We start from the raw sequence: 13,076 nt of genomic DNA, 5'->3' as shown, positions 1-13,076 counted from the left end.
TACTTTATAAACATGTGAAATTATGCCAGTTTTTCACACATGTATGCAAGGTGAGCGAAGGTACTAAGAAGTGATGTGTTACAAATTATGTCCTGTCCAAAGATGAAAGAAGGAAAGAAAGGAAGAAAGGAAAGGAGGGAGGGTGAGATGGAAGGGAGGGAGGAGGGGCTTATGACTGATGTTATTGACCGTATGCTCTTATAGTTATTCTCCATGTTTGCAATAATTTTGCCCTGGCCATCACATCAACTTTGCATAAAAGGTACACAAAAAATACTTCAGGGTGAATTGTAGAATTCATTTGAAGCGTTTTGTAGTAGCCATTCATTCACCATATTTTAATTTTTTAAAATAATATTTAATTCAATAATTTATTCATTTTTTAAGAGATAGGGTCTCACTCTGTCTCCCAAGCTGGAGCACAGTGGCACAATCACAGCTCATTGCAGCTTCAAACTCCTAGGCTTACTGGGTCCTGCCACCTCAGCCTCCTGAGTAGCTGGGACTATAGTCGTGCACCACTGTGCCTGGCTATTTTTTCTATTTTTTTGCAGAAATGGCATCTTGCTATGTTGCCCAGCCTGGTCTCGAACTTCTGGGCTCAAACAATCCTCCTGCCTCAGTCCCCACAAAGTGCTGGGATTACCAAGGTGTGTAATATACTTTTGGTGCTGGTCGGGATAGGCAGTGGGTCCAGGTGCTCTGCCCTCGGGACATGACCAGTCAACTGAGGCCCAGACAAGGAGCAAGAGAAGCCACAGGACGGCAGGAGGCTGGAGAGGAGAGAGCTCAGGCGGAGGAAACAGCATGTCGAGTGAACCACGTTAAGAAGCATCAGAGACTTTCCTCTTAGAACTTGGGTTTTCTTTGGTTTCTGACCTGCCATCAAAAGGCTGCACTTCACGTGGTGCTGGCACTATCTGTAGTGTGTTTGGAGAAAATAAGTGCCCGTGGAGCCAGGCAGTGTTCGGTGATGACTCGTAAAGCTCACTCTGTAAATTCAGCGGAGTATTTAACTCAGGGACACTTTCTTGCTTTTCATTAGTGGCTCCATTGAGCTTTCTGAGAAACATGAAGAAAGAGGAAAATAAAGACATACAGATGTGTATTTTTGAAAATATGAGACAGCATTTGTGCCCCAAGGTCAGTGCCCAGCAAGTTGAATATTTCAGGGATTGCATTATTTCATTCTAATGTAGATGCTTTTTCCTGAAAAGATGTTAGTTTCCCAAAGTACAGAGCTTTGTCAAGATATTTAAATTAGCAATTAAATAATCAGTTAAAATAACATGCCATTCCTTAAGTCAGGTACATTTCTGCCATTATTTAATTTTTTGAGGTTTCTACATTGAAAGCAGTAGTTACTGCCTTACAATTCAGTGTTTAGAAGTCAGTGCTAATTCCAAGTTTCTGACTAGGTCGGTGTCCTAGGCTCTTCCAGCCAATCTGGAGTGTGGCTTATGAAGCCTAATTATTCTCTAGACTTTTCATTAAATAATGTGAACACTTACCTGTGGAGTATAAGCTTTGCTACATTGGATATGGAAAGACGAAGATTTCAGATGGGCTTGGTTCTAGGAGCGCGGGATGGCGGCCACGCTTTGGACTGTGTGGAAGTTCTTTCCGTGTAGTTTACACAGCGGGTAGAGCTTATTCAGCTGTCCCACTTACACAGTACCCACAGCGGCTTCCTCGGTCTCTTCCTTGGCCTCTATGGAAATGCACCCGTACAGGGGGGAAGGTCAGCTTCACAGTGAGTCTTTTTCATGCCCATCTTTTACCCCTCTGGAGGTCACACTGACCTTGAGGAACTGCAGTTCCCTGTTTCCACAGGTTTCTTTTCTTCCTTCGAGGCAGCAGCACCCTCTGCCCTGCCTGCTCCGGGCACATCAAAGACGGAGTTGTGTACACAGCAGTCTTGGGGTGACTGTGGCTGGTATTAAACTAGGAGACGGATTTGAATCTCATCTCCTCTTCTTGTCAAATATGAGTCTTTGGGCAAATCACGTAACAATTTCCGGATCTGTAAACTGAGGATGGTACTAGTTCCGGTGTTGTGCTGCAGCCTGACGTGCGTGCCTCTCTCCCGACTTTGAGTTCAGTGAGTCCTGTGGGAGCCTGAGATCCGCCATGGTGGGAGTGTTGACACCACCAGTCAATACTACAAAGCAGATGCTTTTTGCAAGGCCAGGTGGAGGGCCTGGGTGGGCGGGGCAAGAGGGCAGGGCCATTTGTACCTTTATCAGCACCCAGCTGAGTAGTTCATACCTCCTAGGGTCTTGGGGAGATAATTAAGGAGATACCTGGGGTGTGCTTAACATGGGGGGAAGTCCACAGTAAGGGCTCACTTCCTTTATTATTCTCCTCTTTCATTTCCTCTTTTATTCCAACACGAGTCTTCATGAGGCTTTCCAAACTTTTGACCATGCTTTGATGCCTTGGTTGTTTGAAGGCATCTGTTACTTTAATGTAATTTTAACACTGGAGGACAGCGTGTAGATCACCTAGACAAGTTACTGATTTTCTGAGGAAGAAATTGTAGCACAGAGAGGTTGAGTAATTAATACAAGCTTGCACAGCTATTCCTAGGTCAAGAAGAGGGGGTCAGTCTGAGCTAAAGCACACGACTCCCAGTTCAGCAATGTCTTCACACACCACCCACCAATCCTGCTGTAATTACTTAGTTGCACAAAAAATCACAATATTTACAGAAATATAAGTAAATGAAAAAAGCTACCAATTTGCTCCCCAATATAAAACGTTTTACTTGCGATCGACAGTGGCATAATTTTTATGTTCTGCATTTTCTATTTAACATCTTATCTTGATTTAAATGGACTTAACTATTAATGGAGAAATGTTTCACTTTCAGAAAGCGTTCTTATTTGAAGATAAAGATCAGCTCACCAACCACGAAAGAGGAACTGATGCTAAGCTTTTAGTTGCACTTCCTAAAGGTAAGGCTGTTCCTAAGTGACCAACCAGGTCTGGGTAGATGCTATTGTGTTGTCCGAATTTCCTTGAGCAGAACTCTCTCCCTAACCTCCAGCTTACAGTCTCCTTTGCGGCCCTTCCTGCCTCTTCCTAGAATTAGCTTCAATTCCCTGCCGTCTCCATGCATTTTTAATCCTCACCTTTTTTCCCTTCCTTGCCCTTTAATTTTAGGCCTCCTGAGGTTTTGCCAGAGGCTGGGTGTGGTGGGTGAGAAAGGGAACATAAAATCGACCTTCGCTCATCTCTTTTCTCCATTTAACCTTCTCCAAGGGCAGTGAGTTCTGACCACATCCCCATCTCTTTTCTGTCCACCCACTCCTGCTGCCTCCGGAGGCTGCCCCAGGCCTCCTGATGCTTCCCAGAGTTAGGGCTTTTACATTTAACATCTTGTAGCTTCCTGCTGGGCTGCGAACAGCCCGTGCAGACTATGTATCATGACCATCTTCCCCAAGCAGGCACTCACACGTGTTTGGTGAATTACTATTTCCACTGGTCAAGGCACACACGCAGTAAAATGTCTGCACCACTATAAACCAATTCCCCCTAGTTTTTCCTGTGAAATGATGGAAACATCGCCTGGTCTTTGTAACTGTAACAGCAGCACAGGGAACGATCATTGGTCCAGGCTCACTTCATCCTGACTGAGCTGTGGAGACCTTCCAGAGGAAGAAACAGATTTGATGGAAGGGCAGATTTTTTTCTACTCTGAAAGAAAAAGCAAAAATCATGTCCCAAGGAAGTTAGACCAAACAACATATTCTTTTAATAGAAAGTAAATCCAGTAAAAAAGGCCTGCTGCCGAATTGGAATACATCTGAGGAACTGAATGGATGATGGGCCAAGGCATAGTCTGATAGGGTGGATGTCTGAAAGACTCCGGGCATTTGGCCTGGTGAGGAAAACCCAGACAGGGACATGTGGCAATTCTCAAGAACTGACAACACTGTCAGCTGGAATATAGGTTTATTCTATGTTGCTCCAGAGGCCAAAAGTAAGAATAATGTATAGAATTACAAGGAGGCAGATGAGATTTCATATCAAAAAGAAAATTAAGCCAGGCACAGTGACTCACACCTGTAATATCAACACTTTGGGAGGCTGAGGCGGATGGATCACAAGGTCAGGAGTTCAAGATCAGCCTGGCCGAGATGGTGAAACCCTGTCTCTACTAAAAATACAAAAATTAGCCAAGCATGGTGGCGGGCACCTGTAATCCCAGTTACTCAGGAGGCTGAGGCAGAGAATTGCCTGAACCTGGGAGGCAGAGGTTGCAGTGAGCTGAGATCGTGCCATTGCACCCCAGCCTGGGTGACAGAACGAGACTCTGTCAAAAACAAAAGAAAAAGAAAAGAAAAGAAAATTAATAGTTCATGGTACCTGGAAATGAGGTGGTCCACACTGTGCTCACATCAGCTCTCCCCCAGAAGTTTTCAAGGCAAGTCAGTGGCCTCGTGTCCAGGTAGGACGGGTGGAGATGGGGCATGGAACGGCTGTGAAGTGGAATGATTCTGTCAATGCCTAGGACTCTCTGTGAAAGACAAAAAAACAAATTTACTTCTTTTTATTTTAATTTATTTATTTTGAGACAGAATATCTCTCTGTCGCCTAGGCTGGAGTGCAGTGGCATCATCTCGGCTCACTGCAACCTCTGCCTCTCAGGTTCAAGCGATTCTCCTGCCTCAACCTCCCAAGTAGCGGGGATTATAGGCATGTGCCATCACACCTGGCTAATTTTTGTAGTTTTAGTAGAGACGGGGGTTTCACCATGTTGGCCAGGCTGGTCTTGAACTCCTGGCCTCAAGTGATCTGCCCGCCTCAGCCTCCCAAAGTGCTGGCATTACAGGTGTGAGCCACAACGCCTGGCCTTAAGTGTTTAAACCTATTCAGGTGATCAAAACAAGGTGTAAGAATGAACAAATCAATGCAAGCATTAGCTGAGAAGAGTTGATCAGGCGAAGTTCTACATAGCAGAGGTTTTTTCCACCAGTCAGAAGCATCCCTCTTTCCCCTTCTCTATCCCAATTCCTTTATTTGAAGCATAATACCACAGGCAGTATTATGAGCAGAAAAATCAAAAGCAGTATGATATGCTAGGTTCCTTAAGGTTTAACAAATGGTAACTTCATCTGTAATAAACTTTTAGAACACCTAAGCTTATTAGCCAGTTGTATTCTAAAATTTATCATAAATGGTTATTAAAATGTAATTTTTATAAATCAAAGATGATGATGATTTCACGTCTTCAACCAGATTGATATTTCTAAATTAACAAGGTCCTTTAAATCTTTAAAACATGCTTTTTTGGCATTTTTAATGCCAGTGCCCTGTGTCCTCTGAATTTCACCTAAATTATCTGCAGGCTTATTTCATGTCTTTTTTATGAGAAAAAAAAAAAAAGGCAGATTTGGAAAGACCAGCACTCTCTTTGTTTCTCTGTCTTAACAGATATGCTAATAATGTTGTCTGTCAGCCTTTAGCAACGTATGTGAAAAAAGGATTTAGCTATAATTTTGTTTTAATGACATCAAGTTTTATGTTACAAGTTTATAGAAGTCTCTTTGTGTTCATTTAAAGAGGGATTTCCCCTATGAAATTGAGCATTAAAGTGGTTGCTGCTTTTTCTCCTCGGGACTTCCCTAAGTGTGTATCACAAACAAAAAATCAAGGGCTTAAAAATCCTTACCTGGCCGGACGAGGTGGCTCTCCACTGTAATCCCAGCAGTTTGGGAGGCCGAGGCAGGTGGATCACCTGAGGTCAGGCTTTCAGGACCAGCCTTGCCAACATGGTGAAACCCCATCTCTACTAAAAGTACAAAAATTAGCTGGGTGTGGTGGCAGGTGCCTGTAATTCCAGCTACCCAGTAGGCTGAAGCAGGAGAATCACTTGAACCTAAGAGGTGGAGGTTGCAATGAGCCGAGATTGCACCACTGCACTCCAGCCTGGGCAACAAGAGCAAGAGTCCATCTCAAAAAAAAAAAAATTTCCTTACTTATGTAACGTTTATAATATTAAAATAGATTTTCCATTGAGGAATTATGAAATGGACCAAATATTACTCTACTTTCCTTAGCAGCTTTGTTAGGAAACAACACGGTTGGGCGTGGTGGCTCACACCTGTAATCCCAGCACTTTGGGAGACTGAGGCAGGTGGATCATCTGAGGTCAGGCAACAGGGCGAGACTTGGTCTCAAAAAACAACAACACGGTTGGGCGTGGTGGCTCACACCTGTAATCCCAGCACTTTGGGAGACTGAGGCAGGTGGATCATCTGAGGTCAGGAGTTCAAGATCAGCCTGGCCGAGATGGTGAAACCTCACCTCTACTAAAAATACAAAACTTAGCCAGTTGTGGTGGCAGGCGTCTGTAATCCCAGCTTCTCAGGAGGCTGAGACAGGAGAATTTCTTGAACCTGGGAGGCGGAGGTTGCAGTAAGCCAAGATCGTGCCATTGCACTCCAGCCTGGGTAACAAAAGCGAAACTCCGTCTCAAAAAAAAAAAAAAAAAACCACACACAACACACATACCATGCAACCCTATCATTTAAAGTATGCGATTCGGTCAATTTTAGCAATTCACAGAGTTCTGCCTCCATCAGCACAGCCAGTTTTAGAACATTTTCATGACTCCAAAAAGAAACGCTACACCCTTTAGCCGTCACCCCTCCCCTTATTCCTCTAGTTTGTAATTGCTTGGTTTATGAGCTGCTTGTCTTTATATTAGTGGCTGCCATCCAAGAGTAAAAGTGAAAGGGCTTTACTCCTGTGAGAAGTAAGATCAGAATATTCCGGATCTGGCCTGGGCTCTTGGGCTGTCGTGTGAAGGAGGAGAGAAGTGTTCTTGGCAGTACCGCTGCCACTTATATTTCTTTGGAAGGTTCTACTGTGCTCACGTTTGGAGGACTGAACTCAACAATGTCTTAGCCAGAAACCTCTGTTTCTTAGAGCTAATGGAAGAAACTATGTTTCCCAAGAAAAGCACCCCACAGACAAAATCGTCCAGCATATTGGTGTTATATCGTCTTACTGAAAAGCATATTAGGCAGTGAAATAACTTATGAAGTATTACAGCTCTGCTGTCAAATTTCCTTAAATTGCCTTACTTGAAAACTAACCTCCAGCTCCCATTAGAAATAACTAAAGAAATAGACTCACAGAGTCCGTATTGCCACAGTGGTACCACTCCGAATCACTCAGAGAAGAGTAACAGACCAACATAGCAGGTAAAACAAGGGACAGGCGGATATGTTTAGAAGCCCTAATGTATTTGAAAGCAAAGTAGAAAATGTCTTATTATAATGGAAATTAGACCATTGATGCTTATTTATATCTGGATTACATAATAACTACTATTACTAAACATGAACCATATATGAATTATAATTTTGACACAGCATATAATCAATTGAATTACAGCTGGTGAACCTAATTTTAAAAAGCATTCTTATTCTTTTGTGTTAGAAAATACACGCTGAAGAATTTAGAGATAAAAGGGCCTCATGCTGCAATTGACTCAAATGGTTCAGAAAAAATATTATGTAAACATGCATGTATATGTATGTACATACATATGTACATATAAATACACTTATGGAGAGGGAAAAAAGAATAAAAATAAGCCAAAGTAGTAAAATGCTGCATATTATGAAGGATATCTTTTACATTGCCTGGAAGTCTGAAATTACATAAAATTTTTTTAAAGTTTTCAAACAGAGACCTTCAAGATGATCAATCAAAGATAACTTTGGGCTGGGCATTGTGGCTCACGCCTGTAATCCTAGCACTTTGGGAGGTTAAGGCAGGTGGATCACCTGAGGCCAGGAGTTCAAGACCAGCCTGACCAATGTGATGAAACCCCATCTCTACTAAAAATACAAAAAATTAGCTGGGCATGGTGGTAGGTACCTGTAATCCCAGGTATTTGGGAGATTGAAGCAGGGGAATCGTTTGAACCCGGGAGGCGGAGGTTGCAGAGAACCGAGATTGCACCATTGCACTCCAGCCTGGGCAACAAGAACTCTGTCTCAAATAAATAAATAAATAAATAAAAGAAGATAACTTTGGTAGAACTGTAGGTAGTCTGTAAAGAAAGCAACAAAGTTACTACATAGATTTCCACAGCAAGAGGGACTTCCATCCATGATGTTTTTAGCATTAACTTTACGCTAATAATTAGTAATATAAAACCATGTGTTATAATATTAATAATAAACACAGTTTTATATTAGTAATAATATAAAACAAACATGGTTTTATATTATTAGTAATAATATAAAACAAACATGTAATATAATACATGTTAATTACACATTAATTATATTACATGTTTGCATAGACTTGGGGAAAAGAGGTGAAACTCAAAATGTCTATTACTTCTTTTTGTCTGGTACATAATTTCTTTATTATAATCCCATGTCTGTAGGAATGAGGTAAATCTTGGCAATTGAAAAAATATTTGCTGGAAAGAATGGACTGACAGCTAATTATTTGTTTGCTGGAAATTTGTTTGCAGGAAGAATTTTTATTTTCCTAAAAAATTCGCTATAGATTTCCACTAAGAATTAATAAGCTCACCAATACATTTAAAGGACAGTTTAATTTATGAGCTCATTTAATTCCTCAGGGAAGACCAGGCACGGTGGCTCATGCCTGTAATCCCAGCACTTTGGGGGGCCGAGGTGGGTGGATCACGAGGTCAGGAGATCGAGACCATCCTGGCTAACACGGTGAAACCCTATCTCTAAAAAAAATACAAAAATTAGCCGGGCGCCTGTAGTCCCAGTTACTCGGGAGGCTGAGGCAGGAGAATGGCATGAACCCGGGAGGCAGAGCTTGCAGTGAGCTGAGATCGTGCCACTGCACTCCAGCCTGGGCAACAGAGCAAGACTCCATCTCAAAAAAAAAAAAAGAAAAAAAAAATCCTAAGTGAACGATCAGAGAGGACCCTAAGGTGTCCCTTCAAATACCCACTACGTTGATGGATTCTAGCTTCCAGGAGCAATAGGTTTGGCATAGCTTTGCTTTGAATCTGGGCTTGACTGAAAAGAGTGTAGTGCTGGGCTACTGGTGTCTATACTGTGTAACCTAGGGCCTGGGTGTCTAAGGCATAGGCTGTGTATTTGAAATTCTAGTACTGGGGCATCAGTGATTCTCAATGGTTCTCAATCTAGGATAGCCCCTAAGGGGCTTTAGAAGGACATTTTTGTGTTGCAACAATTGGGGGTGATTTAGCTTTTAGTAGGAGAACCTGGGACATTCAACATCCTAAGTACAGAGCTCTCAGCAAAGCCACTTCCCACTTAGAAGCTGTTAGTGCTCCCGTAGTGATCTTCGAGTTCTCTGGAGCCAGCCTCCTGAGTCCATGACCCTGATGAGGTACCTCTGTGTGTCTGTTAAATCCTATCCTGAGAACTTCTCTTCTTATGCCCAGAAGTGTATGGCTAACAGAGGGCAGTGTTCACTGGTGGGCTGCTTAGCCTGTTTTGTCCAGAAGAGGACAAAGATCTCCATGGGCAATAGGATGACTCAGCCTGTCCGCTGTCCTTCTCTTGGTTCTCGCTGCTCCTGGCTGAGGTTCAGCTTCTGTGATGAACTGCATCCTGGCTTCCTTCTCATGTTATCTTTGTCCTTATAGAATACTGAAACAGGGCAGTAAGGGCGGCAGGAAAGTCTACCTTTCCTGTGGGCAGGAGGCTTGCACAGTCTCCCGATTAGCTGATCTTTCCTTCTGGAATACAGGGAATAGAGAATGGCAGGAAGCATTCCAGAAGGAAAGATCAACTAATGATCTTGGCACTCAACTACTGATTATGACACTGTGTGTGTGTTAATGGTTTTGATCCTTACCCAGATGAAATAGTGTGGGGGGGAGAAGGGAACTATCAGGCTGTGCCTGCAGTCTCAGCACTTTCGGAGGCCGAGGCCGAGGCCGAGGGATCGCTTGAGCCCGGGAGTCCAAGACCAGCCTGGGCAACATGGTGAAACCCCCGTCTCTACAAAAATACAAAAATCTAGCCGGGCGTGGTGGTGTGTGCCTGTAGTCCCAGCTAACATGTGAGGCTGAGGTGGGAGGATCACTTGAGCCTGGGAGGTTGAGGCTGCAGTGAGCTGTGATCATACCACTGCACTCCAGCCTGTGTGACAGAGACCCTGTTGATGGTGACAGGAGACAGACACATTCCTAGGCAGACAGGGACAGGTCCCCGGTGAAACCCGACCTTCAATCCAAAGAGAGCCTAAAGCCCAAAAACCAAGCTCCTGGTTCCAGATAGAGCCCATAACCAGCCTGAGAACTTCTATCACCATCTTACCCTGTCTCTCTCTATTGGTTCCTTCTCAATGATACTTTTTTTTTTTTTTTCCCCCTGAGATGGAATCTCGCTTTGTCACCAGGCTAGAGTACAGTGGCATGATCTTGGCTCACTGCAACCTCCACCTCCCAGGTTCAGGTGATTCTCCAGCCTCAGCCTCCCGAGTAGCTGGGACTACAGGCACGAGCCACCACACCCAGCTAATTTTTGTATTTTTAGTAGAGACAGGGTTTTACTGTGTTGGTCAGGATGGTCTCGATTTCTTGGCCTCGTGATCTGCCTGCCTCAGCCTCCCAAAGTGGATGATGCCTTTTAACCAGTCAAATGGTACTTTTTCCAAAACCTGCCTATGGACCAGTCAGCATGCACTACCCCATTCTAAGCCCATAAAAGCCTCCGACCTCAGCCTCACAGAGGGCTACCTGCTCATGGGCCCTTCTTGCAGCTGAGTGCTGCCCACTCTAGGGTCCCCTCTCCGCTGAGAGCTTTCCTTCTGTCACTCAATAAAATTCTTCTCTGCCCTACTCACTCTCCAGCGCTGCCCGTCTTATTCTTCTTGGTCACAGGACAAGAACCCTGAACTCGCCGAGCTGTGGGCAGCGGGTAGATATGAGCTGTAAGTGTCCCTGCTTGCCAAGCTGTGGGCAACAGGAGTGAAAAAGCTGTAGAATGCCCCTGCTCCCTGAACTGTGGGAGTGAAAAAAGCCGCTGAGTGTCACACCCTTTTGCTCGCCAAGCTGCAAGCGGCTGGAATAAAAGGGCTTATGGCAAAGCTCCCACTCACTGAGCTACAGGAGTGAAGAGCTGCATTTCTTGGGAGTTCAGACATTGGGACTCCCCAGCCGAGAGCTGCAACATTCCTTGGAGCTCCATGGTTGCTGGCATCTCCAAGTTTTTTGGTGCCACTGTGTTCCCCTTGTCTAGACGGTGGCACCCAACACAGAAGCTGCTTGTTGCACACCTGGTCCAGCCGTGGACTGAGGGTGGAGCCTTAGCAGGCACAGGATCTGGGTTGGTAGAACCACGGAGTACAGCCTGCTGGCCGAGTGGGCAGAGTGAGCCTGTAGGCCCAAGCAAGGCCCTGGACACAGGTCACCACAACTGCAGAGATTTCTGGCTGGCGAAGTGGCACCAAGGGACTCCTGTAACACTGTCACCCTCCCTCCCGCCAAGCAAGCAGGGAGAAAAAAGCCACTGGGCACTGTTTCCTCCTGCTCACCGAACTACAAAAGCCATAACACTGTTAAAAAAAAAAAAAAAGAAAAGAAAAAAAGAAAAGAAAAGGAAATGAAGGAAATGTGATAATGCTACTTAGGACCCTACTAATATTTTCTATTTCTCAATTAGGGTTTGAGGCATGGGTTCAAGTCGTACCTTTGAGGCACCCTTGGAATTTGATTTCGATGGCTTCTTGAGTGGCCTTTTGAAAAATTTGGCTCCACTCTCCTCTTTGGGGTTTAAATAACTGATTAAAACGTTTCGCTTTTTGTCATCTTTGAAAATATTTTCAAAATATGTCCTAACAACCATTAAAGTTTTATCACCATAATCTCACTAGGGCTAATTTGTTGATGGGGAAGCTGTTGTTGTTGGCCAAGCCTCCTCTCCCGAGGCTGCGTGGCAGGGTGCCCCATTCTCACTATACCCCTGTCTTCTAAATAGCAACATAATTACCTTTATAAGACAAGCAACTCTGCTTCCAGCTACTCTGATTCCTGCAGAGACCAACTGAGAGACTTTTTTGAAGTCACAGACAGAGAGACTTTGTCTTTTTGAAGCCAGCTACCCTAACAAAAGTCAATTCAACTAGTTTTAAGGTGGCTATCACGTAAAAATAAATGAAGAAAAGCAAGGCTGACATCTCTGAACACAGTCAAAGGACAATATAAGGCCAGACGCGGTGGCTCATGCCTGTAATCCCAGCACTTTGGGAGGCCAAGGCAGGCAAGTACTCAGGAGGCTGAGGTGGGAGGATCATTTGAGCCTGGGAGGTTGAGGCTTCAGTGAGCCTGGCCAATACGGCAAAACCCCATCTCTATTAAAAATATAAAAATTAGCTGGGCATGGTGGTGGGCACCTGTAATCCTAGCTACTTGAGGGGCTGAGGCAGGAGAATCGCTTGAACTTGGGAGGCACAGGTTGCAGGGAGCCGAGACCACGCCACTCCAGCCTGAGCAACAGAGTGAGACTCTGTCTTAAAAAAAAAAAAAAAAAGGGCAATATAAAAGCTATGTGTGTGTGTGCACGTGTGTGCGTGCATGTGCGTGTGTGTGTGTGTAGTTTTGACTCACTACTAAAAATTACCACTTTGAGAAAAGAAACGGAAATTGAAGCAGTCAAAAATCAAATTCCTTTGAGTTTCTCCTGTGACTCAGCCTTTCAAAACTTCTCATTGGCCCTGGCCCCGGGCTGTCCAGCCACCTCCCTTTCTTTCTCCCAACCCTTCCTGAGTCCTTCATAAGAGTCACACGGATGAGCCTCTATGAATTTAAGCGATTGAGGAGCAGGCAAGAAGAGAGAACTGTGGCCATTTCTCCAAAGAAACAGTTGTCTGGCATCTCAGTAATATGCTGGTGGTCAGTATCATGTGAGAACCTCCCATCCTCAGCACATCGTTTGTTCTGTTTCTCCACTGCTGCCAGAAACATTGGGGTCATTACCTTGCCCATCATCCACCTAAATTATAGCAAGGAAACCACTGTTAACATTTCCTTCCAGCAAAAGCCTGTGCATGGAGGCGGAGGACCTGTGTTCATCTAAACTGTAGCTAATTGA

At 44.3% G+C, this 13,076-nt stretch overlaps 1 protein-coding gene across 1 annotated transcript in view; it reads left to right on the top strand.

The window, feature by feature from the left end:
* The first annotated feature begins 1,587 nt into the window (after positions 1-1,587).
* The window catches only part of LOC105537679 (supervillin-like), a 118,616-nt gene continuing 107,127 nt past the window's right edge, over positions 1,588-13,076 (top strand). The window contains 1 exon segment of the mRNA XM_011977331.1: positions 1,588-1,643. Coding sequence (XP_011832721.1) covers positions 1,588-1,643 — 56 coding nt within the window.

The sequence above is a fragment of the Mandrillus leucophaeus genome, unplaced genomic scaffold (genome assembly GCF_000951045.1).
Source record: "Mandrillus leucophaeus isolate KB7577 unplaced genomic scaffold, Mleu.le_1.0 Scaffold178, whole genome shotgun sequence".
Classification (NCBI taxonomy): domain Eukaryota; kingdom Metazoa; phylum Chordata; class Mammalia; order Primates; family Cercopithecidae; genus Mandrillus; species Mandrillus leucophaeus.
The sequence above is the reverse complement of the archived record's forward strand: the minus strand, read 5'-3'. Positions and strand labels throughout refer to the sequence as shown.